Source organism: Colletotrichum costaricense (assembly GCF_030867565.1).
Source record: "Colletotrichum costaricense strain IMI 309622 chromosome Unknown Scaffold_36.1, whole genome shotgun sequence".
In the NCBI taxonomy this organism is placed as follows: domain Eukaryota; kingdom Fungi; phylum Ascomycota; class Sordariomycetes; order Glomerellales; family Glomerellaceae; genus Colletotrichum; species Colletotrichum costaricense.
In genome coordinates, this window is record NW_026848265.1 from 38487 (window position 1) to 65843 (window position 27357).

Sequence of the window (27357 nt, forward strand, 5' to 3'; positions counted from 1 at the left end):
CCATCAAAAGTCATGTACCAGAACTCGTTGCTGTCGGCATGGTCGTCGTGCTGATAGTTTTCAGCAATTCGAGGCAAATGACAGTGCACTACCTACGAGGTGGCTTGCCTGCAGTGCTTGGACGATCATGTAATTGTTATGACATGAAAGCTGGACTCTGAACAATGACAATTCGCTTTCTTTTTTTTTTTTTTTAAAAAAAAAAAGTAACAATTTCGGTCCTTCAACCCTTTGAGCACACCTGCTGTCACATGTAGACCGAGACGCTGCCAACAAAGCCTTTCCAAGGTTCCTCCCCGCCAGGCTTCATTCGCCACATGCCCATCAAATGTAATACATCGTGTCTCGCAGGTTCGGATGCACCTGCACGTTGGTTGAGGGTGCAACGGGCTGATATGCACTTGTGGTCGTCGATGCCGCATCCGAGATGTCGAAAAGAGCCGGACGGTGAACGCGAGCCCGTTCACACACAATATCCGCGTAGTAGGCTGGCGGGCAAATACTGAACGCCTTGGTGGCACGGCCGAAAGGGTAGCAGAGGTTATGCGTGAGCTTCTCTAACTGGTCCGCAGCCGAGTCACCCACGCCGTACTTCTCCCTGAAGATTTCATCCATTAGCACAGTATAGTGGGCAGGGCGGGCGGTCCCCTTGAGAGCCGTGTGGGCAGTCAAGAAGAAATCCCAGTAACGAGCCTGACTGACACCGCAGTCGATGACGGTGCCCTTTTTGATGTTGCGCGATTTCTGATCCATATTCACTCCAGACGTAGGATAGAAGCGCGTCTGATGACGTTTGATGGATACGATGATGGAGAGCCTCGGGTGCTGCTTGGGCGCATAGAGCTGGTCACACGCCTTGCGGATCATAGGCAGCTCAGTTGTGAGGACCTGGGTAAATTGGCCTTCCGAGACGCCGTTTCGATAGATGATGAGGAACTCAGGGAGTCTGTCTTGGTTACGCTGACGCCGTAACAAGAGGCGAGACTAGAAATTCTCTGTGAGCTCCTCTCCGAGCATCTCCTTACGGGAAGGCTGTTCCCACGCAACAGCCGGCCATTGTCCGAGGTCTTTGTCAACACTGGCAACCATTCCGATCAGGCTGGGCGCTGCGCTTTTTTCGTTGGACATGTTCGTAGGATGAGTGACATCGTAGCCAACAACCATGGCTCTACCTGAGGTGAGAATGTCGATTGTATCCTTGACTATATGGTTGGTGCCTCCATTCTTGAGGTTCCATTTGAGACCAATGTTGGCGCATGTCTGGAGGTTATGGAGACATTCACAGATCTGTGCCAAGTGGCTATTAACGTGTGTTCATACGATTGACGAATGTAGCCAAATAAGAGGATGAAGGAACGTGTTTCCGACGCTATTATCTGCAAACGTCCAACAATGCTTTCTTTATTTCTCTCACTTAGACCTCTCGTCGCATCCTTTCCCACTCTGCACACCAGCGTGGAAGCTGGTCATCCGCGTAGTCCCAAGAAAGGGGCTGTGTGAAAGTTTGCAAGTCGTTTTCGTCAAATGCAATCGAAGAAGCCGCGGGATCAAAGGCAGCTGGCCGAGCTCCAGGCGCAATCTTGAAAAGCTCTGCGCGGGTCCATCTGCTAAGGCGTTCTCTGACAAAGTTCCCCCAACCACTGAATTCTCCATCCGTAAGTGGACGGCGCAGAGAATAGGAAGAAATCTTCTTCGCCGTCAGGGTCAGCACGTGGCGACTAGTTGCACCAAAGTTTCTTCGTCTGCGCGTGCTGTTTCCGAACTGAGCGGATAGAGACTCATGCGTGATCTCGCAACGGGAGTGCTCGATAAAGTGGGAAAGTGTGGAAGAAGGTGTACCGACGTTGTCTTGAAGATGCACAACTAGGGATAAGTTGTCGCCTATGCGCCGATGGCCCAGACCTTTCAACCCTTCAGATGACCAGTCCGGCCAATTGAAATCACGATTTGTCCATCCTTGGTGCGCATACTCGACCAGCCTGCGACCACCTTCATTGTCTAAGTCTCTTAAAGGATAAAACACATGCTTTTGTATGGTTAAGGCCGGAAAGAGCGAGTATGCCTTGTCGCAGAGTATGAAATTAAGGTCTGCAGTTGTGCAGGAGGTTTGCAAGATGGTTAACAGAGGAAATGATGCAGTCTGAACGATGCGGATTGTCGTTTTGCGCTCAAGATTTTGAAGCAGGAGGATGCTGTGTATCTGTGCCAATAATAAGCTTCGACTCTGTCCGTGAAGGGGAGGTTGTTATGATACGTCTCTATCTCGCTCGTCACTTGCGTCCTGCACTGAACCGGTGACATAGCTCTCCTCCTCTGTGATGTATTGTGTGAAGCTTTCCGCCTTCTGTCCGTTCTGGACGAACACATCCAAATACAGAGTCTGAGAGCATCCACGGACAAAGAAGTTGAGCGCGAACCCGCGCGAGATTATGGCGTCGCAATCCTGCATACGTTGGCGGAATTTATCAGGTTCAAGAACGAACCCTTGCAGGTGCGCATTCAGATTGAAGAGCGCTCCCCGCAAACGCGCAGGAAGCCAGCGGAATGCTTTACAGACCATCTGAAGCATGAGGATATCTGAAATATTCAGATAATACAATATAGATTTCACAATCGGATAACAACGGCTAGGATCGAGTAGACTTTCCAGGTTCGCTGTGTGGCAATCGGGCTGAGAGGTCATGGCTGAGATAGGACGAGGTTTATGAAGCTGGAATGAATAGTTTGATGGACTTTCCTCAAAAATCAGTGGCTTCACCTGCAGAGAGCCGTCGCAATTACCGCTAGCAGGTCGTAAGAGTGATTGTCTCGTTTCGCTTGAGGTACGATGAAATGGATGTTGGTGGGGACCTAGGTGTTTCATCACTGAATATGTTCATCCAAGTGGAAGCGTCGTTTATCAATTTCCGCGGAGCCGTTGCGGGGAAAAGGCGGTGAAGCTGTCACGTAACAAGGATGAGAACCGCAATCAACAAAATCCCCGTCACGTGCTATATCACGTGTATATCACTTGTATAGATATTTCTTTTTTGGTCTATTTCTACTTTGAGAGGTTAAGCCACTTCCCACACTCCGTATGCCCATTGCTGTGTGCTTTAACTCGTGATAGAATCCGTCATTGCCGAGTCTATCACAACAGCCTATCCACTCATCATAGCAGCATACTGCACCTGATCTTAACATCAGAGCGAGCGATTCATAATTTCCGAGAAAAGAACAAGACACTCTCAGGCCCTTCGATTGCTGCGAATCACTCTCGTGGCCGGACTGACCGGTTACGTGATCGGAAACTGTCAAATGCTAGACCCTCTAAGGATCCTTCGACATCCCCAGCATTGGCCTAAGGACGCAGACAAAAACCCCAAGCGCTCTGGCACCACCTTGAACCTATCAGCCGTTTACCACCTTCTGTGTAAGTGACGTCAGGGGGCCAAATTAAGAGGGAAGGTGCCTAACAAGTTTCGTGAGCCAATTGACAGACGCTACTTGCGGTCCAGCGAGTCGACGCAAATTGATGCCGTCGAGGATAGTTGACGGCTATCTGCTCTCGTGGGTATACGAAATGTTGGCCTCATACAAGCGTCTGCTGGCTGCTCCCTGCCCCGGGTGTAGGCCACCTAAGTCTGCTGTAGAGGCCCACATTGGTACGGGACACCATCGGTCAAGCGTGCCGTGGGCATTGACAAGACCATCTCCTGCAACTGCCTAGTATGGCTTTTCACGCCTTCCTCCGTATGCATCACGGCGCAAGTGTTGTAGAGGTCTTGATGGGTGCGACCGATCAAATTTACACACTGGTGTCACAATAGGTACTCTCTGCCGACCATCGGTCTGGCATAGAAAGAAGACCTAACTGCTGTCTTGAATACCGTCCATGTTGGTCGCCGAGCCATACCACTAAAAGATGCTTTCTCCGCTGAAGTCACAAGACTAACGTACGTCTAGACTAAAGCATGGTCGGCCTCCTGCAGCAGGAATAAACTCTACGCATCCTCCTCAGCAATTGACGAACAATACCAATGCCGAGACGTACGAGAATTTCCATACGTAGCCCGACGTTTCGCTCCTTCTCCAATCTATCGGGATCCGGAGCTCACAGAAGTTTATCAGTCGATCAGCCACAATTCGACCGGCCGCGTGCGATGCTTATCTTGCCATAGTACGGCGATGTGATAGCGAACACAGAAAATCGAAGACAGGTCATTGTTTAGATACCCTCCCGCTTTTGCGTCGGGCATCAGTCCGTGGTACGTTTTTAGGCCGACGACAACACCGTTGCCTCATAACAACGTACAAGGGGGAGAACGCTGCATCAGAATCGATTCTATTTGTTCACATTCGCTTCTTGTCAGACAATCACGCATAGGTCACCTACGTTCAGACCCTCGGCACGGTGGCCCTTTCCGAGGGATAAACGGCTTCCGTAGGAGAGGTATTGAGATGAAGTCGGATTGAAGGCCATGGACAACGTGTGGTTATGTCAAGGCAGGGAAGAATCTGTGTTTTGCTTATACGAAGGTCATTGCGGGGCACACATGACCAGAAGCTCTTCTCCCTGGAGGACCTTCCGCCTGGAGGGCGAAAGTTTCCCAGGCTTGGAAAGATGAAGCACCACAATATCAAAGTACGCGGTACGCTTGGAGCAGTCGACACCGGATTTTGATCCCCAAAGAATGGCTACGTGGGTCTCACTCTTTCACTCTGCAATCCTGTCACTGCTTCGCCTGCCGCCCATCGCTCTTCGCCTCTAAGTGGACAACCATGATCTCGTGTCGAGGCGTAAGCAAGTCAACAGCCCCAAGGAAATACTGGATAGGAAGCGGTGTAGATGAGACATATGTGGAGCCCTAACTCTGTTGAGAAGCGCAAGTATCAGCTGCTGGAGGCCGACCATGATTTAGCTCGAGGGTTTGTCTCGCGTGGTACAGTACAGTACAACAAACACGTCCTGCTATTAGGTGGATTTAAACGCATCCCACTTCCTGACAACACTACAGCTGCTACGAACGTTGCCCGCCTAGATTACTGTGACTGGTTTCGAATCAGCCTGCATTACAAACTATCGACGCTTTATCGATTGCACTGCCATTTCGCCATGGCGCCAAAGGTACGTACGATGGCATCGTCCGAGCGCTGTCTTTGCAATGGCTGACGCATCACCAAGGCCGGCCAGCTTACTATTATCGATCTCTCTTGTCCCTGCATCCCGGCCGAAATGGCATGCCTGCTCTTCAACATCTGCCTATCTCTGTTCCTGGAGCAGAAGTCGCATGTTGGTCGCGTCGTGGCGCTGGACGAGGCACACAAGTACCTCGGGCAGTCAGGAGAAAGCCAGGTGCTTACGGAGTCGCTGTTGCAGACTGTCCGCCTCCAGCGACACCTCGGAGTTCGGATGTTCATATCGACGCAGGAACCTACAATATCGCCAAGGCTATTAGACTTGTGCACTGTGACGATCGTCCACCGTTTTTCGTCGCCCGATTGGCTGCGGATCCTCCGCCGTCATCTTGCGAACGAGGACGCCACTCCGGTGGAAGAGGCGAGTTCAGCTACACCTGGGCAGACACGCGCCGTGACGGACTTGTTCCCCAGGATCACGGCTTTACGTACAGGACACAGTCTCGTATTCGCACCCACTGCACTGATCGGGAGGTCTCGGGATGCGGGGGGGTCCGCTGATGGCTTTTGCCGGAACGCGAGTGAGCCGACTACCATTCAAATACGTTCTCAGCTCACAAAAGATGGAGGGAGGACGGTGATGGCTAGGCAGAACGCGTAGATGTGGCTCGCAGAGTTGCGTGGGGGATATGGCTCGCCGTGGGATCCGTCACGAAGTAAAAGAACGCTGTGCATTTCCAACGCGGTTGATAGCAATAGACGCGCGGGTTGAGTGCGTGCGCGCAAGAGCCTGCTTGCCTGGATATGGTGATCCACTATTACGGTTTGTTGTACGATTGGTGACTGCGGCGCTCCACAGCCCCGCGCCCGTCTCCCCGCACCCATCGGTTCTTCCATATTTGGTCGACCAGACTCCCCGCTCGTGCTGTGCAAGCAAAAGAGGCCTCTGAGTAGTCCCGCCCCTCGAGAACCTGAACGGATGGGACACACTGCGCTGTTGCCTTGCGCTCTCGCCATCTGATGGTAGCTTATGTTGGGCAGGAGACACCCTGCCAGGTCTTGCTGCCCGGACGGTGCCCTGCAGCCAGGGTCCACATTGCGGCTGTCTCGCTCTGCCATCACGGCTCTTTCGATGCGACGAGCGCCGTTATGCGCTCGCCCACGCGAAGCAAGTCGCACTCGTCCCGGCTCGGCACATCGCCCTGCGGCTGTTTGTAGCCTTCGAACCAAGTATGCTCCAGCGGGAACATAGAACTCGCTTTGCCTCGGCCATATCTGGCACCTCGCGCAGCCAGCTCAAGTTGACATGCTCCCTCCAACAAGTACATATCAGCCATATACGTTGACAGACCAACTCGTTGCAGATAGCTCTGCGTTATTGTACATACTAGAGTCATGTGCGCTTCGTCACGATGTGAAGCGGCTTTGCCACATCTTCACGTCCACATTTGGCTGCTCAGCAGATCGGGGTGAACGCTGCCGTTCTGAGCGGCCTATCCAACTCGACTGTTGTCGAGCAAAGCGCTGACGACGTGGGTCTGACTGAAATGTACAGCATGTAACGGTTGCTCCAGAGAGTGGTCCGCGGTCATTGTCCAGTATCAGTCATGATTGTTCTGGCCTTCGTGGTCGAGCACGAATTGACGGCATCGCCAAACCTGCTACGAGCGGCCCAAGAAAACGGTGGCCTTCACCACCGTCAGACAACCCCCAGTCGCCTAAGAGAACACCATGAGGTGTGCCGGCACTTTCGGCCGGTGCATTGTATCCTGCAGATGCCCAACCCTGAATGTCTCGCACGGGCCCATCTCATGTTCTGACCGTTGCAGCCAAATACACAGCTGTCACTGTTGCACAAGTCATCCAATGAACTCCGCTTATGGATCCGCTTCAACAGATCCACCTAGACTTGTTCTCGAGGTATTAAATGAGTCCGAAACCAGCATTCACCACCGCTTTTGTCTGTTGACTAGCGTCAGCGAAGTCTGACGCGATGGCTCACATCACGACTGATACTCCATATGTGCTCCGCGTTCTTAACCACGTCTTCAACCACGTCAATCAATAAGAAGCCCGTCCGCCACCAGTCAGAGACTTCCAAGATGAGCTTTCATTGTTGATCGGAGCTGTACGACTGATTTTCTGCACCCCTGGGATCGACGTCACGGCTGGCGATTTGGCGGAGTCTCTGGACCGCTGTGCTTCCATTCTCCAGTCTGTTAGCACAGCCCTTTCCAGTTTCGCCACTGAACGGACGTACGGCTTGCTACCCCAATTCAGCTCTTGGCATGTCTTCCGCTACAAGACGTTGAGCATCGCCGACTGTCTCTACCTCGTGCGCGGATTCAAGTCGGGCTTCCTCCTTGCCCTTGCGGAAGCCGCTCCGTACGTTTCGGGACAAATAAGTATGCGAGTATGTCGAAAGCTGACTTGTTGAGTGCGCGCGCAGCGACATCGCCACGCTGGTTGGTCTTAAGTGCAAAAGCGACTATGATGCTGCTCGCAGAGACGTCGACGATTTGGGCCAGATTCTAGACTTGCTTGCAAACCAGCAAGAACCCCAAAGGTAGGTCCCCCCTCCCTTTCTACCACGCAAGGCGCTTTGCCATTATTCACATTTATCCAGCAGGAAGCATCTTGTGCCAGCGATGGGTCCGGCAGCACTGTCGCGTGTTTTGCAACCAACCAGCAAGCATGGAGCGACGAATAGCGCAGGCGCACCACGGCAATTCTGTGTAGGAAATGCGATTGCCAGCCAGAACACATGGGGACTGGACGTCGAGATTGTTCCTACGACACACGCCCGACACCGCACCAAATGGCTGGCTGAGATCGACGCGGAAATAGCAGTCGTTTGTAACGTCGATGGCAACCCTTGGAAATGGGAGGGGGCTGGCAAGGACTTTCCGGCCGCATGGAGGGGTTTCGTTGCGGACAACAAAGTCTCTCAAGAGGCCATCGACAGGTTGTCGGTACACGTGGTGGCGCCGCCTCCATCAAAAGAAGAGGCGCGGGTCGTCAAAGACGGTCAGCTCTGGATGGCATCCATTGATGCGAATGCCGTCTCCCAAGTGGCTGTAGCATTCGGCTTCAGGCATGAAGCGCAGGACTCAACACATCAAGAGCCACGGCTATCTGACCTTGAGATCCGACAACGGCGGCTTGCCTGGCTCGATCAATAAGACTGCTTGCAGATTTCGGCTGCTCAATGGAACACGGACTGCGGAAAAGTGTACAAGACTCATCTGCGCGCGACCGTTGCCTCCATTGGCGCGTACTGGCCGGAGCTGAAGCATGTTTTTGACGTCACCGTCAATAGCAGAAGCATTAAAATTGTGCGAGCGGCTAGTCTTGCTAGCTAGGTCCATTGACGTAGGATGTGTTTCGGTAGAACGATTGGGTTGTGTTCCAATTTCTCTGCATCCGCCTGCGACCATACCGCCGAACCTAGCCACCTACTTTCGGATGATGTGCTTCTGCAGGTCCACAAGCGGAATTGTGATGGAGAGGACCTGGAGGAAAATGGCCGACTTGTCCAGCACCCCAGGACACTAGCCGTGTATGCAGGAAAGACCACGGACCTGTTGAAAGCGTCGAGATACTTTACTGTATCTTCTCCATGTGGGGGAGGGGGTGGCACTGTCCAGATTTCAAATTGAGTGGGTTGCGTGTCTGCCTGCACATCGAGTGAGATGCTCCATACCAGGGTACAGCACCCGATCCAGGATGTGGAGGGTCTGCCCGTGTGAACGCGACCCCTCTTTCTGATCCCGCCATGTCGCCGACAGTAGCGTGCCGCGCACTAAGGAGTGGCATGCAAGGAAACCCTTACGGGGCACGTCACTTGGCAAGTCTCAGCGCCACTGTCATCGAAACCACTGCTATACAGAAGCTGGCCCGGCATGCAATTTGCCAAAGGGATGACCAGCGCCTCCCGATTGACGCATCCGGTGCCTCGGCCCCATATCCACGCGAACCATACGCTCCGGATGTGGCTGCCGTTCCGCGAAAAGTCTTGGAAGGTAGCCTTTCACAGTGCAGTGCTCTGGGCACGGTGCGGGGGGGATAGCATGCCTTGGGCGTGACAAGTGGCGGCGAGGGGCTGACCAAGACGTCGCAGCTCCTGGCGCTTAATTATCCTTTGTGACGCCGAAGATAGGTCTCACTTGTAGCGCCCGCTTCAGGCCGAGGCAGGCCTACCCTAGCAATCACCATGGGCAGACGATGCTATTGGGGGCGCCCGTAAGCGCAGCGCAGAGAGGGGGGGGGTGGGGGTGACTTACTAGGCTGTGCCCGAGTGCCGCAGCGGGGAACGACACTGATGCTGTGTGGGCAGCGACGCCGCAGCGAGGCGGTGGTGCAACGAGCAGAGAACAGGGTTGTCGGTCGATCCTCAGCGGCGAGGTGATCAGGCAGGCATTGACATCGTGAGCTTGCTGCAGCGCCTACGGAACCTTGCCTTCTGCGCTCTCTGTGCGCCTATCATGATACCGTCGGTATGCCAACCACTGCCCGAGCCAAACAGCGACGAAGTCTGGAGACAAAAACTGCCGATGCGTCCATTCCTCTCATGGACTTCTCCATAGTGTTGCCGTCGCAGTCATCCACCCGGCGTGCGTCGTCACCAAGTTTAGCAGTGTGGCCATATCGCATTCGACATTATGAACGTCGACAATGGTGAGTTCGTCGACCAGAATCGCCCGCAGAGACTAATCCGTTCAACCAGAACTTCACCGGCCGCCGCCACCTCCCTATCGACCCCTTGAGATAGCAGCCGTTGTCGCAAAAGAATCTCCCCGACTCGCGGGTGGAGAAAGTCGAGCATTGCCCCAGCTACCTAAGGGCCGCTGGAACCTGGCGTGCAATATCGGCTTGACGAGACCGCAGCTGCAACTACGCAGTGATGGAAAACTCTCCTGGATGCATGTGCCTGAGGATGCGAAGATCAAGGGGTTTGAGAGAGATGGATTTTTATCACAAAAGGCGCTGATCAGTTAACGGTGGCCTTTCAAGACACCGAGTGGACATGCAGTTCGTCAAGTACTGCGGGAATGCTCCTGTCAGATCCTCATCGCCAAGTGCATCTGATGCGGCTGGCGCAGGATTTGGTTGTCTACGACCAAGCCAACGTCAACAAAGAGCCGGGCCCTCGTCGACCTTCGATGGCCAGGGAAGGCCAGCCGGGGCCGCTCAAGGTCGAGATGGGGTCTTCCGGAATTCTGACGATCACTGGTGCGGCCGTGTACCAGGTCGACGGCGATGGGGACGATATCGTGATGGTAACGTCTCACTAGTTCCGAGACGGCCGAAACAACACTGTGGGAGAGGCTATACAGGATTTATCATTATGGGATAGGAAGAAAGGGAAATTCAGATGGACACACAGTTGCGAAAAACTTGGACGAGTATGGGGCTTTACAGAAACCTTCATCCTAATGAAGTTGGGACACGTTAATTTACACCGTCGGAATGACGGTAAGACCCACGGTACCTTCCTTTGGCCATCGATCAAAAACTTCAACGACTTCACTCCGCATCACGAACATGGACCGGTCATGAGCACAAATGGATTGCTCTTACGCAAGCCATGTAGTAAAGCTATTTTCATTTGGCAGGTGCGAGACAAGCGCGTTCATTTTCGTATCTGGGAATCGGCAGCAGACATTCAAGGACATCTGGCGCTGCGTGGCAGCCTTGACCAGCTTGAGCTGGTTCTCGTCGGTCAGCAAGCCACATGGACTCAATGGGAGGTAACGGAACCAATTTACAAATGGAGCCCTCTTCGGAGGTTCATGTTGGAGATGTTTTGAGGATTGATCGGTGGAGACATCGAGCACGCTCGATGTAGACACAAGCCTGACGTGCTTGAAGGTCTCGACCGTGTAGGCATTAGAGAGCCCATTTCAAGTTTAGTCTCGGAGTTTGAATTAAAGGCGATCTGTACGATGCGGCAAGCGAGATGGAAGTGTTCTGTACACGCCTGCACCATCGACGTAACAACCATCTGTTTTCGGTTCGACGCGCTCTGACTCCTTGACAAATCACGAGAGATAGGTGGGGTGGATCGCGAGATAAGGAGGGGTCGTATCCACGAATAACTCAGGTCCGATCTCCTCCTGTGAGTGCACCATACTGGGTTTTCCCCTTCTCATTTTCTCCTCATTTTCCTTAATTTTGGTCATCCCTTTCTTCTCCGAAAAGGAATCAACCTGATGACACTATTCAAATGAGCAGACTCTCCGGGCCAATCGCCAATGGTTACACAGTATAGTGTAATGACGCAAACGATACACGACGGAACTGCGCAGCCCTCGTCCCGCAGGATCGTCGTGGTTTGTTCAGACCGAGCCAATTTCGGTCAGTTTTTTGTGCGAAATCGATTTTACAATATCTACGTCTGTAGCTCCACCATCGTTTTGCTATGTTAACGGCGCATTTGGTGCGGACAAGCTATTTCGACTGATCCAGTTGACATCGACAACACTCACGAATATCCTTCTGCGACAAGAACGCGTGCAACTGTATTTGTCAGCGGATGGTCCTCTTTTCGCGCAGAACATTACAGTCACATCTGGTTCATTCCTGTTCATGGGAGAAATGACCCTGGCGACCGTGGCGGCGGTAGCCGCGATCTTCCAGCTGCCATGTCCTGGGAGGCAGGGCGTTTTTTTGATCACGGAGAGGCCATGATAGACCCTCTCCCCGATGCGCCCGTGTAGACTCGAGATCGCCCAGCTTGCGATAAGTCCGTGTGTGCTGGCATAAGGGTTGCAATGTTGCGATCGATGGTCGGTACATGCGTGCGAGAAACATCTTCATCCTCGGCTCCCGCACGACCTTGAATGCCATCTAGGCTTCGCTTGCGTGCTCTGCCGAACTGTCTGAAGTCGCCAAAACTCAGTCTGCCGGTAGTGTTGGCACGCAGCCATACACACATAGATCCCAACCCCCAGACAACCCTTCAGCAAGGGCGAAAGAGGCAAGAATGAATCCGGGGCACACGCGGAAACCTGGGAAGAATAGAACGCAGAAGGCCCGGGAGGCATTGTTTGAGGGCAATGTGGCAGGACGATGTGCTGTGGAGCAAGGAGCCCCGGCCTTTGATCATCATGGAGAGGACGTGAGGACAGAGATGGTGATGGTCGATGGGTTTGGGCTTGAAAGTCTGGGCTTCAATTTCGTATAGCATGGGTGAGCAGGATATGTCCAATTCCTGCGTGGAAGCCCGCCATGGCAGCGTGCACGGCGTTGCCAAACCACCCAGCTGCCGAATGTACGTCAGCTCCTTCGTCAAGCAACATCCGCACTATCTCGATGCTACCTCTATAAGAAGCTGCTTGAAGAGGATCACCATAAAACTCGTGGTGGGCTTTGATGTCTGCCCCCCTTTCAAGGAGAATCTTCGCAATATCTCCATACCCTTCCCAACACGCTATTTGGAGAGCGCTGCGAGAACCACTTTTCACATTGATTTCGGCTCCCGCCTTCAACAGCGTTTCGACAATCCCTGCGTATCCTCCAAACGATGCAGCTGCGAGGGGATTGCTGTAGGAACCGCCCCTGGCATTCGGATTGGCGTTTTTCTCCAGTAGTAGTTGTACGATTTCCCGACGTCCTGTGAGTGAAGCGGCTTGAAGGGCGCTTCCGTAATGCCCGCCAGTTGTGTCGATGTCAGCTCCTTCGTCGAGGAGTTTACGTGCCAAGAGTCCATGTCCTTCGGCGCATGCAGCTTGGAGTGCGGTGTTGTAGTGTCCGCCGGCCGCGTTGACTCTGGCACCGTCGTCTAGCAACATTTGAACTATGCTTTCGTGACCTTCTGCTCAGGCAGCCTGCAAGGCGTTGCCGTACCATCCACCTTGGTCATTGACATCTGCGCCGTCCAGAATGAGTCTCTGAGCAATGCAGTAGAACCCTTCGGCGCATGCCATCTGAAGAGCATTGCCATAACAATCGGCTCGGTCTTTGGCAAACAGCGTATCCGAGAAGTCCAAAGCGCCATGCGTGCATTTGATACACGATACCGTGACATCATCCAGGGCCGTTACCATTTCTTTGGTGGATATGTTGTATGCCGAATCTTCTGTGCAAGATGCAGTCATGGCTACTTGGTATTAATTCGGTTGCATGTGGTGGAAGAAGAGTCTATAGGTGACTGGCCCGACATGGGCAATTTTCAAGCTCAGCTCAACATGGACGCACGTGATGATGCACGTGTTTTGAGTCGCTAATGGCCAAATCAACCGGAACCCAAGTCTGTGCCGCCGACATGGACCCTGTGGCTAAGCGTGGGCATACTGTACGTGTAATATCGAGAGGGAACGAGCTGATCGCCCCCATAAAAGGCACCAGTCTAGACTGACACGCCGCAGCAGATAGTGAAATGAGCGACGATGGCACTGCAACTTGAACACGATAAGGCGCAGCCGCCAGACGTACCGCTGGCTCCACCACTCGCCTGTCTCTGTTGGTTGACGATTTAGGGGCCTGATGGTGGAAAGCGCGTAGGCTACCAGGTGCTCGCCGTGACCTCGTCTGAAGAGCACGCTACTTCGGCCACCCTGCGCCCGATGTACTGGCCAGTGGGCGGCGTCCAGAATATGCCCTCCCTGCCCGCCTACATTGAGCATGGGTCACAGCGACTACTACCGCACTAGCCAGTACTCAGACTACATTCCTGGTTACACAGCAGTCAAGCATCTTTGCCAAGTTCGTGCAACAATGCGCTGGCCATGGACCAAAACTGCGGTCTTATTGGATGAGGATATGAGTCTATACTGTATATCGAATCGACAGTTCGAGCTCGCACGGCGGGACGGTCGACATTAGCCCGTGCGAGGCCGTGTTCTACGCCTCCCCCACCCCCAAGATGGCTGCAAATCATAACGGGCGAACCAAAGCACCGATTACCGAACATTGGGCACCAACAGCACGACATCTGCAATCGACGAGGATGAGATCTTTAAAGTAAGCCACTGCATACTGTACGTCTCTCAGAAGACACCCTGAACGGGAATTGGTGTCAGACCTTGATAGTTCAAAAGAGCTTTTGCGCGACGGCTGAGATCAACCATGGCCAGCCCATCCAACTTCTGGACCCTTATGCTGAAGGCCGACTTCCATGGAACGATCGCGTCTTTGCAGCAGCTGACCAACATTCCATCCGAGCCACGAGCGTACCGTGAAGGGGCGACGCCACAAGCTCATACCAACGTTCTTTCGATCGAAGATGAAATCCAAATGACCAACTCGATTGCATTCCTTGCCCATCGCAACGAAGGAGCCAAGTTCGTGTCTACCGTAACCCTGCGTGAATACCCTGACCGACTGCAGGTTGTGCTCGCCGGCAACACAACCCCGTCATCGGGCGCTCGTCACGAGCTCGCAAATATCATGACACACCTGGGCAAGCTTAGCAGGAGAGGTATATCTTTCAAGAAGTCTTCTATGACTAAGGTCTGATGTGCTTGCAGAACGTATTAAACATTCGCTACGAGAGGAGCTACTCGACATGGTACTCCTCTTCAGTAGTAGCCGCATTCTCAGCCGACTGCGTCCGCCATGGATGGCACAACCCCGGCACTTTAAAGCACCGCAGCTCTCTTTGCAAGACAGACTACGGAGCTGCATGCTTGGAATCCGGGATACCTCGCAGTCTTCTACGCACATCACATCACTCCTCAAACGGTTGAAGGACTTGGTGAATACGTTGAAGCTTGTCCAGCAACACACAGAGATCAACGCCTCCCTGAGCGTCCTGAAGATGATTGTCATAAGCTGCGTGGAAGTCGCACGCTTAGGCAGCACAACTTCAGTCGAGGAGCATCTGAAGTCGTTGGGCGTTCAAACACGGTTCGCCGAGAGCCCGGAGATACGCCAGGTTGACAAGTTGGCCAGATACTTCTTCACGTGTCACGATCTAGCTCGTCTCGCTCGGAAGCCCAGCTATCGGCATATGTTCAGCAATATCGAAGTCATGGCTCTGGAAGCACCCTTAGGTTTTCGTCGTCCAGGAATCGCCCAATATTGCTTCGTGCACGCAGAGATCCAACAGATCTTTCATCTAGAACAGCAGCCACACACGCCAGCGCCGCGAGCAATTGGATGCAGCAAATCCGCCTGCTATTTGTGCGACCTATTCGTTCGCACACATGGCACCTATGTGGTGTCTCATTCACATGGCCGGCTTTACGAGAAGTGGACTCTACCCGATGTTGACTGGATGAACGCCACGCAGGCGGACAGGTTTCAGTCGATGGTGCAAAGCATGGTGAAAGATATGCGAGAGGCGATACGAAGGCTCAAAGGCGGAGTACAAACCATCTCTCGCTATCCTCTTGAAAGTCGGGCGTGTCTACCTTTGTCTAGCGAAGCCACCTCGAGCCTCGCTGAACGACACGTTGAGACCGAGGAGAACGCGCTCCCAATACGGCCTGACGATGGCATGAGTGCAATACTGACCAAATGCCACTCGTGGCCCGTCATGCTGTCACCTTTCGTTCAAATCACGCAGCTGGATCTGCCGTGGCATCGGTTTACCCGGTTAGGACAAGAGCCGCTACATGTCCAAATCGACAGACTCTCTCTTCACATCGAATTCGCGTCGACAGCGACTGGGTTGCTTTCAGTCTATCCTCGGCAAAGTGTCCCCCGTGAAGCGAGCAAGATGTTGAAAGCAGACGACATTCCTGTAAACTCAGATCTTCCTGTTCAAGGCTCTCGAGCCTCACGGAAAGTGGCGCTCGGCATCTCACTTGATGCCACCGTGGCGATCCAGATCGAGTTCGAATGGGACACACCTGAATACTGATCATGCTGCAAACAATGGTTCGTGTCGTATTTCTTAATGTGGCTAACTTCTCAACGACTATTTCAGTCGAGCATATCCTCGCAACGTGATATGCAAATGTATCTGGCAACAGTCCAGAACTGGACATGGTTGGCGATTGTCGACTTTCGCCAATGAGTGACACTGTCAAAACAAGAAGCCTCCTGCCACGTGAATCTTGACAGATTGTGAGCCATCATATCAATTACATAATGCCCATTGTACTCACCAAGGGAATTTGAGCTCTCGGCGCAAATAGTCCATAGTCGAAGTCAAGGCCTTTCCGTTGGTTCCTCAGATTCAAGATATCGCAGCTGTTGACGCATCATTCTGCTGAGAAGCCGCACAGGGCCAGATATGGATACAGTAATCTACCATCTGGCTCGGTGGTTCAGACTTTTACGGAAAGGCGACGACAGCTTCCAGCGAGTACCGTACCGCGTGCCGACCTTCGCGTACCCTGCCATACAGTGCAGCCCTGACTGGCTTTGCCAATTGCCATGGACAAATGCGCTCGATGTGACCTTAATCTGTGATCAGATCAGGAATATGGGTATCCGGGGGCCCGAGGGGCTGCAGGGCAAGGTCGACCAAAGCTATAGTTCGCAGTTTTTGGGTTGATGCAGCGGACAGGCAAACAGGGAGACTTCATTTTGGGGTCAGGTCTGCTAATAGATCTTCAGTATGGTCAGCAGTGGCATAATGAATGGGGAAAAGTATGGTTGTATTCTCTAAAGGCGATCTGCTGGACCTACAATAGATCTATCTGAACGAGTGGCATCTATCCCTTGTAGTGCAATCCTGGCCTGAGTGTGCGGTTAATTCAGTGATGACTTTATGCAGTGAGTTTCCTCGAAGCGAGGGTATCCCAGGTTCTGTCGCGCGACCTGTTATGCCGCTGCGCTGAATGCTCGCCAGTGAGGCGAGCATTGCCACGGCGTGTAGTCTGGCAGTACGCCCACACGGCTCAGCCATCTCAAACACTAACGACAGCGGGAGCAAATGAACACTTGTCGATGTGGAAAACACATCCCAAAAAGCTCCAGTTATGATGGTGTACGGTCGGAACCAGAATTGGCCTCCACGTTCTTAAGCGGATATCGTTCTGTTTTCTGGACCCATTCGCGAACGGGATACATCGGTGGGGCCAAGCTTGATTGACTCTCAGACTCCGAGATTTGCTTCTATGTACACTATGTGCGTTGTCCGAACTCAACTTGCATGAGCCCGATATCCGCTAATCGCGGAAATGGAGTGCTGGATTTATGTCTCTGAACCTGGGATGGTTAATCAGCAGATTCAGAGGCTCTGCGGCTGGAGTCAAGCAGCCATGAACAAGGGGCAGGAATTCGTGACCACCTTGTCACCGCCATCTATGGATGTCGGATTATGCAACATGGGTCTAAGCTCTCGGACTTCAGGTGGAGAGGTCGTCAAGAAGGCTGCCACGAAACAGGGATATGCTCAGCCTTCTCGAGCTGCCCAACATGTTTGCGGTCATTTGAACCTAACTTCCATTTTCTACCCTCGATTTTATGGACGAAGGTGAAAAACGTGTAAATATTAATGCGAGCCCTATGTACCTTAACCGGGCCATGATGAACAATGTATACGAAATCCACGAAAATGGATGACAAGAAAATGCAACTTGCGAAACTCATGTAAGAGAGAGAGGCGACGATTCTTGCGTTGAAGTTAGCCAAGAGTATGAAGAAGATAGTCGATCAGGTGATAGCCACCTCAGGTCAGTCTTTGCCCCTACTGAAGCTCTCTACCTTTGGTTGCTCACCCTAAATGTAGAGGTCCGAGATGTTGGTCCGAGCATGAAAGTGAGCTTGCTTGTCTCCCAACTGGCTGCAGGAGGCTCTTTGGGCATTTTTCTTGAGCTTGATGGATCGTTTTGGAAGGTAATCGGACGAGAGGGAGGTCGAGTATGCCTGCAAAAAGTGGACGAAGAGCCAACGGGTCCAGCAGCCGGTGAACAGCGCTGAGTATAGTCATCAGATGCTGTAGAACAGGATGACTACGCGCTCGGTCGCAGGTTTTAGCGATACATGGTCGTTTTGCTATTAATCGCGTTTCGTCTGGCCTCTCCTGCCCGGTCACTCGACGGGCCTTTCAGCGGCGCCTACTTGGAGGCAAGTTCAGGTAGTGCAGTCGCTAATGGGGTGGAGTGGAGAGCGAGCATAGGGCATAGACACAAAAAGCCTGGTATCAGTCCATAGAGAGCGGTTGTCATTTTAAGTGTGGTGAAGACATACTAACACGTTGCTGATGGAGGAGGAATGGTGGCCCTCCATGCCATTATATTCACCCAAGACAATAGGTTTCATAGCCCAGATAGTGATTCGGCATGTTAGACGACATCGTAGGAGACTTGTGGAAGATTAACACCTTAATCGCGTAATATGCATCAGCGCGTGCGACCACGAACATATCCCTTCTGCCTCCCAAAAGACGGTGCCCCACGTCCACCCATGGGCATTTGGAGGCAGTGAAAGAAGCCGAGATCTCAGACGTGGCGACAAAATCGCCTCTGGACGATCCAAGACAAATGTTGTTGCAAGATCCATTTGCTATGCTCTCTATCCAAATGTGCAGTAGACCCACCCATGTCTCAGCATCTCTGGCCTGTGAACTGTGGGTGCTGCTGAGTTCACCACCATAGTTTACAGTTGTCCACTCTTTTGGAAGCCGTCAAGATGTAGCTAAACAGAGCAAAGGTCAATGAGCCAGAAAGATCATCCACAGATTGTAGTGGGTCAAATACCATTTACAGAAGGCATGATTATCGGGATTCCGGATTTCCTTGGTTGCTTCCGCCACCAGGTCCAACATTTCTTGCGGCGGGGCTTCGCGACGAGATGCAAAGCATTTGGCCTGCAGAAACTGTCTGAGGCACCAATGAAAGCGTTTGCCGCTCTCTCGCTCATTTTCAGATTGCCTGTAGGGATTGATCGGTAAATCAATCGTTGCGCATGTAACGTCGAAGCCCTGATCTCGAAGTAAAGCCTCGATTTCCTGTTGATCAGCTTGACGCTTATCGTACTGACGGAACTTCTCTGCCCAGGCCTTGAGAGCCGAGTCTGCTGGAAAAGACCTCTGCTCATCGCCGCAAGGCATAAGATCAACCATTTCGATGATCAAGCAACCACCCGGGTTGAGATTGTTGTAGGCAATTTTAGGGAAGTCCTGCCAATCTACGATGCTCTCGACGACTCGCGCGTGAATGATGTCGTAGGGACTGCCTTTGCGCCACACCCTTTCGTCGTCTCCTATAGCAATGGTCAAATTTTCCGGAAGTTTGTCCCTGCATGACTGTAAGGATGTGCATTAATTGGGCACCCGATTCGGCTTACATTGGCGGGTGCATGTCGATAATGTCGTAACCCACCACTCGACCATGCAAGTCCCTTACGCACCTTTGCATTTGGTCAACTTTGCGACTCTAACGATGGGAGGACTCGTGACCAACTCTGCCATTTCAATCGACCAGATTCCAGTGCGCATGCCATAATCAAGGATTGTGCAGCTGTAAGGCAAGGAATTTAGGTCTACCTTTGCTCTGGGCTCATTCTTCAGAGTGTGGTGCAGCAGATCGTACGCATCTTTCAGATAGGCCTGAAACAAAGTTAGGGCGAACAGAATCAAGAGAAAGAGGTGCATTTACGACGTTGAGGCTTGGGTCGGTGTTATCCTCAGAGAGATAATACGGCATCCTCTCGGGGGAGAGCTCAGCATGTGTCATCTTCGAATGGGCAACCTTGCTACTTGTGTTTGGGGCTGGGTAGCTTAGAACCGCCGACCAACTGTTGAGATGCGATTACCACCTTTATACAACATCCAACCCATGTCCGGTGCTACTAAAGCCTGGTGGTCATGTGATTCAACACCCTGCTCTGAGTTGCGGTCATATCCCTGTTGGTTTGCTCGCAAATAGGGCCGCCTGTCACCCTACCTTTGGTGAGTTCTTTTGACCTTGAGAGTTTCCACACTCGAGGGCGTTCCATCGAACATTGGCTTTGCACTCACCAACTTGCTGCGAGTTGCCCACCAGTCCTAGTTGAGGTGCGATGGCCCTTATCTTGTTAGGCATGAACCTTACGAGCGTTCAAGGATGACCCATAATGGCCAGTCTTCTTCCTGGTCCGTCACTGACACCATTCGACTCAGCCCCTACACAGAAGGTGAATAGAACCTGCGGTAGTAAGCGGGATTTTGCTGTGATAGTTCCTCGCGAAATCGTGTGCTTGAGAAGATCCTGATGGACTAGCCGCTTGGATCCAGCGCTCGTCGAGGCATGGGAATTCAGGACGCCTTGGGCATACCGAAACATGTACTGTAGTCCCGCCTCAAAAGCCATCATGTTGTACTGTGCTGTGCGCAAAGACACTGATATCTTTGAGATGCCTGAGGGCGAAAGCTGGCTGGGAACGCATTTCCTATTTTAAGCGGGTGACCATTTTAAGAAGCCCCACTGAACTAAATGCATCAGCCCTGGAGTACGAGGGCGCCCTTCAAGACATGCCTTCTTAGCTTAGCATGCTTACGTGCGCCATAGCCCTCACGAGCTCATCCCAGACCCTTGACGATGCTGCTGTGTTGCCAGCAAGACCGAGCCATAGCCGCTTGGGATATTGACGTAGGGTCGTTGTAGTGGGTACAGACTGAGTTTCCTGTCCACAATGCGCAAGGGATGGTCCGAGTGTGGGTGTCGGGCTATGAAAACTCTCTCTTGTGATAAGCTCATGGTTCGGATGGGGTCTCCGTCAGCTCTCGCACGGGTGGAAAGACTCGAAAGAACGAGTTCTTCAGCGGTGGGGCCCAGGAGTTGAATGAACCACGTGGTATTGTTCCTGCTCGGATTTGGCCAATCTGGTTTGCAGCAACATCAGGGGAGCGCTCCGCCACTCGGTGGCGGATATGCTCAATTAACCACCTGCGGAGGGCCCGTTCACCGAGCGCTTGCTATCAGGCTGCAGATTCAGCCAGTACGTTGCCAAATTTTCGACATGGGATCGATAAGATTTTCGAAGTACGCGAAATCACCGCGACGAGGCTTCGTCATGGAGGGATGTGCGACGTTGGGCGATGTCAAACGTTCCATATACCTCAGATGCTTTTCGGAGTGCACTGCGAGGTCTGTTTGCCGGAAGGCGAGCATGATGGCGCTAATGAATCGCTTTCTTTACTACCAAGCTGTGTGGCTGTCCAAGCGACCTTGTTGTCGATAGAAGAGTACGATGCCTCCCCTCGCCGAGAAGATACCATATCGACGTAAGCCATCCAACGATAGACCAGATAGACATTCCTCTTGCGGAAATGTTCGTTACTGATCTGTGAGATGGCGCGGTCTACGTGCGTCTTGAGGCTACGGGGATTCATGGCTGTGCGGCCGGCAGTGATAATGAGATGTTTCATGTTTTTACAATGATTCCACGTGAGTCTGAGACACTCTTTAGCTGTGGGGATTATGCGTGCTCCCTGCAAGTCCTCCTCGGGCGGCCACGCTGGCGTATGACTGCACAGCGTTCCCCTGATTCATCGGGGTCCAGTGCTTTGGTATCATTTTCGACCTTTACCACCAGCTCGCTAGTTTGTCAAGCCTCCCTAGCGGCTGTGATGACCGCGCGCATGGCATTGGGCTTGTAAGTTCGACTGTGCTCTGCTGCACCGCAATCCTGATGATTTTCGTTTCGCGGGTGGTGTTCTCGATGTCTGTTTTGGTTGCCGCAAGTAGGCTCTCGATAGCCTAGTGGGGGTGTCCAAGCTCGGGCAGGTTCTGCATTTTGGCAAGCAAGAGAGGGTAGCAAGGGGCATGGCTCTCATGACTTGCAAGCTGAGGGATTGGCCATTTGCGATGTCGACAGACCTGACTGCTGTCTGGAGGTGTCTGCTAAGTTGGGTGGCGTGCTCTCGGTGATGCGTCGGCCATAACTGCTACTCGGGCCTTGGGGTTGCCATGGTGCCTACGTCGTTATGGGCTTCGCGACGAGCACACGGCTATCCAATTGACCTTTCGGAGTGTATTGTGGCGCTGTTTTTGCTCCGATTTCGTTCTCGCTGTTGTTGATGTTTTTTCTCGGGGCCTTATTGTTGAGTATCATGATGGCACGGAAAAGGTTTTGGGGCAGTGTCGCATAGGGGTTGATCCAGCCGAGAGATGTGGGGCTGTGGAACAGCTCTCATTCAAGGTTGTTCGGCGGCAAGAGCGCCCAGGTAAGCGAATGGCAATGGTGATGGTGATGGTGAGAGGTTTCCGGTCACAGGGGAATGACGCTTGCGATGATGGGCAATGGACGGTTTGCTCTCATGAGGACACGTTGGAGGTTTGGGCGACAGCAACACAAATGGTGATGACTATAACGAAGCTCACTGATAGCAATTCCCCGGATACACGAGTAAACGTACTCTCAGACTAGAAGTAGTTGTTGACATTCATGGAAAGATAAACCGTCCCCGAGTTACCTACATATTTGAAGCCCTTAACCATCGTCCCATCCACCATGCATTGCGCTGGTTTCCATCTGGCTTTGTCAGTGCTGACTCCGGTGCCATCTCTCGTCTTGATTTTCGGTCCCTGGCTGCGCCTTTTGACTGCAACAGCGAATGTGACACTCGCTGGGTTCAACTCTTCCAAGATCACGTCGTCCGACATGCTTTCGTCCGATGTGCTGGCCTCTGACACCTCGAACACGGCGTCAGGCGGTTGCAAATTCTGCTTAATGGTATCGGAGTAGGCCATCAGAGTTGCTTCCGAAGTTCGAAAGTCGAGGTAGGATGAAATCTCCCCTATGGCGCCGTAGGCTGGGCACGCGGGGACCAGGTAGTCAAGCTGAGCGTCGAAGGCCCAGATGCGGACCCTGGGCCCGCAGATGCTGCACGTCCACATTTTTTCCCGTTCGGGGTGTTCCGTATAGTACTCATAACAAGCGGAGTATAGCTGACTCTCCACATCCACGACATCTTGAGGCCCAGCTCTGCCCTTCTTCAGCTCGACCATGACCTGGATAACCAACTCCCGGCCGCTATACCGTTCGATGATAAAGTCGGCCCGTCTCCTAGAATGCAATTGTACTGGAGGCTGCTCTGGGCCGATGACAAACTCCTTTTCGGAGAAAATCTCCTTCGAAAAGAGATGATTCCACAACCGTTTAGTTGCGAACTCATCGAGCCTCAACCAATCGTCGATTAGTCTTTTTGACCGCAGGGTCATTTGATATAGCCATGGCGAATATGGCGCTTGCTGGCGGGGTGGGAGAGTTCGTTGCAAGAATGAGAGGTGGGAGAGGGAGAGAGAGTATGTGTGTGTGTTTTATGGACGAAATCCAATTGCGTACCAACGTGAACCTGCAATTTATCCCATCGACTGCGGCATGACGTCGGTACGTTGACTCCACAAAAGGGGCCCGTTTTTTTCCCTCACAACATCTGGTTCATCTATCCATACCAATTATCCCTATGATTTCTACTACGGTGCATCCATACAAACCAACATTGCCACCATTTCTTTGATGGATTCTGACGATTCTGCCTCTTCTACGGGCTCGGCGAAGTCGTGTATCTTTGGATTACTATCCGAGGATATTACTGCTGCCTGTACGACCGACTGTACGCCGGAACGATGTGATAATGCCACCGTCCGGCCCGCCGAGGTGCTCGAGCTGCCCAGGCAGCCGGTAGACCTCTTCTTTGACTTCGTGCCGGCCGAGCTCGTGGGCCGGTGGGTTAAGTGGACAAACGCGGGGCCGCCCTCCGCTCCGCGAGGCTCGGGCCAGCACAAAGACGTTCTCGCAGTCTTCTGTGGAAGCCAACGACTTCAGACGAACTCTACCTCTTCTTAGGCATTCTATTTTTATGGGAATACACCCTGAAGCAGAAGTCGCAAGGTATTGGTCAGTTCAGCAGGATCGGGAGGATCCTATCCATCCTTTTACTCGACTCATGACGAGAGACCGCTTCCAGCTCCTCTTCCGTCGGGTTCGGATCTTCGACGCAGCTCTGATTACGGCACCAACCCGGCCAACCCCTGGCGGCCGTGGCCGTGATCCCCGAAAGTCTCGGATGCCGAAGGTGTACAAACAAATTAATGAGTGGTCCGCCCACATCCAAGAGACCGGCGACCGCTTCCTCCGGCCCGGCTCGGACATCACCGTCGACGAGGCCATGGTCCGGTTCACGGGCCGGTCTATGGAGACCACAACGATCCCGACGAAGCCGATCCCGCAGGGTTTCAAGGTATGGGTGTTGGCACAAAAGGGGTACTGCCTCCGGTACAAAAGGGGTACTGCCTCCGGTGACTCTGGCACGTCCACGGCGACGGGCCTTACGGACTTGTGCCACAAGCCCGGCCCGCAGCAGGTGGTCAAACGGCCCGGAAGACGGCACTTACGCTGACCCAGCTGGTGGTCACCTCGCTGCTTGCCCTCCTTCCATTGGCTAACTACCATGCATTTCTGGATAATTTGTTCGCCTCCGTGAAGCTCTTCCGGGCCCTGCGAGACCAAAAGATCGGTGCCACGGGCACTTGCCGTAAAGACGGTGGTATTGATAAGACTCTTGTGGCTGAGAAGGAGACGGAAGGTAGAGGAATCCCCTTGGGGCAGCCCCATCCAATCTCCACAGCCGACGGGCAAGTAAGCGGTCAAAAATGTCTCTTGCTGTTGACTCCGTACTTATCTGTTTGTTTGGATGACTTCTAGGTTAACCAGTTCACTTGGAAGGATAATGCCCTCGTTCTCTTCCTCACCACGGTCTTCGACGAGACCTCCGAAGTGGTCCGCAACCGCCGCCGGCCTGCCGGCAACACTGCCGCGAAGAAGGCGGCACGGGAAGTCTTTAGTTGGGTAGCAGCAAACACGTGCGGCGACTCGGGCGTGGGCGGATTCCGTGCTCACGTCGTCCGCTCGGTTGGTACGCGCCTTGTGGTAGAATTCTTCTGCGGCCGAGGTTGCCTCCGGCGAACAATAGTGGGTTTCTAGTATCGCAATACTGAAGCTCTACCTCCCGATAGGCCAGGCGGTGGCAGCCAGACTAGACATAGGTTGTGGTTCTCCCAACTGCTCGATTTCTTTCGCTTCTGCCAGCAGGTATGGAGGATTCGCGCACTGCTGCTACACGATTATCCAGCAAGCGAAGTTTGTAGCACGTTGCCGATAGGACCTTATTGAGGTCGGCGCCACGTATCGTTCAAGAATTCACCACAGCCTATCATGCCGTGCGCGCCAAGATGCACGCGTTGGCGGTCATTCCTGAGGTGTGGTTTACAAGGCCGAATGACCTCCAAAGGGGCCTTGCCGCTGTCTACCGGGCGGCTATAGCCCGAGAGACCAATCCCGATCGGCTGGGTGGCTGGACATGGATATTCTGCTTCGCGGCATGACAGGCTCGAGCTCATCGAAAAGATTGCCCCAACCTGCACGCGGTGTCTAGCGGGCACGATAGTCGCGACCACGTTTCGTGGGTGCTTCGCACAGTGCTGACCGTTATCCTTACGCCATATGTGTCAGTAGCGATGTTTTGTCCACAGCCTCCGGTTTCGTCAGCAGGCACTCGGCGACTCTTCTGTACTACATATTACAGCATTCAACGAGAAGGGCTTCATCCTGTCGACGATTCTTGCATCTCTTTCCGCAAGGACATCAGAATTCTTGACGCTCACTGTACATGTTCCAGTGCTGTCACTAGCACTCCTCGCCTGCCAGGGTTTGGGCCACACTATAACCACAGAGGACGTACCAATACTCTGGGAAATCGATGTATCTATGGCAAACCCGAATGTTTCGACCACAAGTTTCGCAGTGATGTCGTCGACTCCTGACGGATGTCGTTTTCTCAACTTTGCGGCCGCTTTAATCGCATTTGTCAAAAACGAAGACGGCGCGAAAGCGCTTGCGCTCTTGATGGCAGCACCGGTATCGGATACTGAACAGAGAGTGCCAAGCTCGGCACACCTGACGATGATTCTCGAAGCTCTTGTCAAATATCTGCCTCAGAACAGGAACGAAGACCTTGCGTCACGATACTCAGCAGCCGCGCGGCACCAGTCCGATCCCGAAGCCGTGGACACTGCTTCTTGGATCCGTGGTTGGGTCGTGCGAAACCACAACAACACTCACGACATCATTCAAGACGACATATCTGCGCTTCGTCGTCAAATTGGGGCATTTCAACATTGGTGCCTGAGACCCGAGTAAAAAAATCGCTGGACGAATCGGAAGGCAAAGGAGGCAGTGGGGTATTCTGATAATCAGCTTCAGGCTTCAGCCACAACTAGCGATGCTCTGATCATCGTACGGAATCCTACATTTTTGTGTACCCAATGTCGCCGCTTCTGAATCGAGGTGTTCTGAAGATCAACTTAAAGGCTGTCGCTCTGTGGCCCGGCTCATCTTGGTGCTCGGAGTGGGTTAAGCCTGTGTTCAAGCTGGTATTGTGCGCTCTCAAAGACATGATCGTGTCTCCTGCGACGGGGCAGGTTTTAGTTGAGACACGTTCAGGTGGAAGAGTGCTTAACGTACGCTCCGAAGCCTCCCCCAACCAGGTTCAGTCGATGTATTGCCAGTCGCGTCCAACCTCTTCCCGTACACCAAGTTCTGATAACTACATATGTACAAAGTACAGTACATGACAAAGCGACTCTCTCGGCTGTTGGTCCACGCTTCAGTCCACTAAAGTAAATGCGGGGGCGCACTGTTTGCTGAAAGCTGATGCTGCTCTTGTGTGACAGGAGCAAACAGCTCCACAGCCGTACTGTCGGTGGATGTGGGCCCCGATCGGTAAAAGCTTACTGTCGCTCTCTGGGAAGCTCGCTGAAAGCCAAGGGCAAAGTCTGCTGGCTTCGCCGATATGGGACCTCAAGAACGCAGGAGCCACGCCGAAAAAGGCGTCGGGAAAGGTCACGTCCAAAACATGCTCCGGCCAGGTGCTCCCGGAGCAGATGCTAGCTTCATATGTCGCTGCATCCACAACCTCGTCGCATATTCTGGGCCTGGTCCAGATCGCGCCCACTGGAGGGCAACTACGGCCGTTTGCTCATTCGAAGCTCGCAAGTTGTACACTTACACGACCTATCATGGACCAGGAGCTGAAACTTTCAGGCTCTACCATCTCCTCCTGTGGTTGGTTGGTAATGTGTCCTACAATGACTAGTCCAATGCGGAATCTAGTAGTGGTAAATAGGCACAGCTGAGCGTGGGAATAGGATTTGACGAGGCTGCCTTCTGGACGGAGAGCACAATCTTAGGAGGTTGCGAAAGGAGGCACTTTCCCCTATCAGTATCATGAGTAGGTTCTCATGTAGTTGGTCTTGAATGGTGGTCCTTGATTGATGTGCTACTGTAGCCGTGCATTTGTGCTTCTTGACTGCACCTTTCCACCACCAGGATCTTTTCCCCGGAGAATTAGCCTTGCCA

The 27357-nt window shown here is 52.9% G+C and overlaps 11 protein-coding genes across 11 annotated transcripts; 5 read left to right on the forward strand and 6 right to left on the reverse strand.

The window, feature by feature from the left end:
- Window positions 1–324: 324 nt before the first annotated feature.
- CCOS01_16939 (piwi domain-containing protein) lies at window positions 325–2569 on the reverse strand (the record flags this gene model as incomplete). Its single annotated transcript, XM_060465073.1, has 4 exons — window positions 325–984; window positions 1048–1300; window positions 1452–2200; window positions 2255–2569. 4 exons carry the CDS (start codon window positions 2567–2569, stop codon window positions 325–327), a joined length of 1977 nt encoding a protein of 658 aa, XP_060304340.1.
- Window positions 2570–5215: 2646 nt separating this feature from the next.
- Window positions 5216–8300, forward strand: CCOS01_16940 (uncharacterized protein; the record flags this gene model as incomplete). Its single annotated transcript, XM_060465074.1, has 6 exons — window positions 5216–5699; window positions 6073–6440; window positions 6582–6650; window positions 7334–7503; window positions 7568–7684; window positions 7748–8300. 6 exons carry the CDS (start codon window positions 5216–5218, stop codon window positions 8298–8300), a joined length of 1761 nt encoding a protein of 586 aa, XP_060304341.1.
- Window positions 8301–9779: 1479 nt separating this feature from the next.
- On the forward strand, window positions 9780–10412 carry CCOS01_16941 (uncharacterized protein; the record flags this gene model as incomplete). Its single annotated transcript, XM_060465075.1, has 2 exons — window positions 9780–9795; window positions 10132–10412. The coding sequence occupies 2 exons, from the start codon at window positions 9780–9782 to the stop codon at window positions 10410–10412; spliced, it is 297 nt and encodes a 98-aa protein (XP_060304342.1).
- Window positions 10413–12290: 1878 nt separating this feature from the next.
- Window positions 12291–12911, reverse strand: CCOS01_16942 (ankyrin repeat and protein kinase domain-containing protein; the record flags this gene model as incomplete). The annotated part of the gene is made up of 1 exon (XM_060465076.1): window positions 12291–12911. The coding sequence occupies one exon, from the start codon at window positions 12909–12911 to the stop codon at window positions 12291–12293; it is 621 nt and encodes a 206-aa protein (XP_060304343.1).
- Window positions 12912–12938: 27 nt separating this feature from the next.
- Window positions 12939–13166, reverse strand: CCOS01_16943 (ankyrin repeat domain-containing protein; the record flags this gene model as incomplete). Its single annotated transcript, XM_060465077.1, has 1 exon — window positions 12939–13166. The coding sequence occupies one exon, from the start codon at window positions 13164–13166 to the stop codon at window positions 12939–12941; it is 228 nt and encodes a 75-aa protein (XP_060304344.1).
- Window positions 13167–14187: 1021 nt separating this feature from the next.
- On the forward strand, window positions 14188–15925 carry CCOS01_16944 (uncharacterized protein; the record flags this gene model as incomplete). Its single annotated transcript, XM_060465078.1, has 2 exons — window positions 14188–14539; window positions 14589–15925. The coding sequence occupies 2 exons, from the start codon at window positions 14188–14190 to the stop codon at window positions 15923–15925; spliced, it is 1689 nt and encodes a 562-aa protein (XP_060304345.1).
- A 2742-nt stretch (window positions 15926–18667) lies between these two features.
- Window positions 18668–19691, reverse strand: CCOS01_16945 (methyltransferase; the record flags this gene model as incomplete). Its single annotated transcript, XM_060465079.1, has 4 exons — window positions 18668–19253; window positions 19303–19365; window positions 19419–19564; window positions 19614–19691. 4 exons carry the CDS (start codon window positions 19689–19691, stop codon window positions 18668–18670), a joined length of 873 nt encoding a protein of 290 aa, XP_060304346.1.
- A 1862-nt stretch (window positions 19692–21553) lies between these two features.
- On the reverse strand, window positions 21554–21772 carry CCOS01_16946 (uncharacterized protein; the record flags this gene model as incomplete). The annotated part of the gene is made up of 1 exon (XM_060465080.1): window positions 21554–21772. One exon carries the CDS (start codon window positions 21770–21772, stop codon window positions 21554–21556), a length of 219 nt encoding a protein of 72 aa, XP_060304347.1.
- Window positions 21773–22361: 589 nt separating this feature from the next.
- CCOS01_16947 (uncharacterized protein) lies at window positions 22362–23159 on the reverse strand (the record flags this gene model as incomplete). Its single annotated transcript, XM_060465081.1, has 1 exon — window positions 22362–23159. The coding sequence occupies one exon, from the start codon at window positions 23157–23159 to the stop codon at window positions 22362–22364; it is 798 nt and encodes a 265-aa protein (XP_060304348.1).
- A 190-nt stretch (window positions 23160–23349) lies between these two features.
- On the forward strand, window positions 23350–23787 carry CCOS01_16948 (uncharacterized protein; the record flags this gene model as incomplete). The annotated part of the gene is made up of 2 exons (XM_060465082.1): window positions 23350–23593; window positions 23627–23787. Coding segments are annotated over 2 exons (405 nt in total), but the record flags the coding sequence as incomplete, so codon positions are not given.
- Window positions 23788–23887: 100 nt separating this feature from the next.
- On the forward strand, window positions 23888–26139 carry CCOS01_16949 (uncharacterized protein; the record flags this gene model as incomplete). Its single annotated transcript, XM_060465083.1, has 4 exons — window positions 23888–24181; window positions 24346–24579; window positions 24646–24856; window positions 25526–26139. The coding sequence occupies 4 exons, from the start codon at window positions 23888–23890 to the stop codon at window positions 26137–26139; spliced, it is 1353 nt and encodes a 450-aa protein (XP_060304350.1).
- Window positions 26140–27357: the final 1218 nt, after the last annotated feature.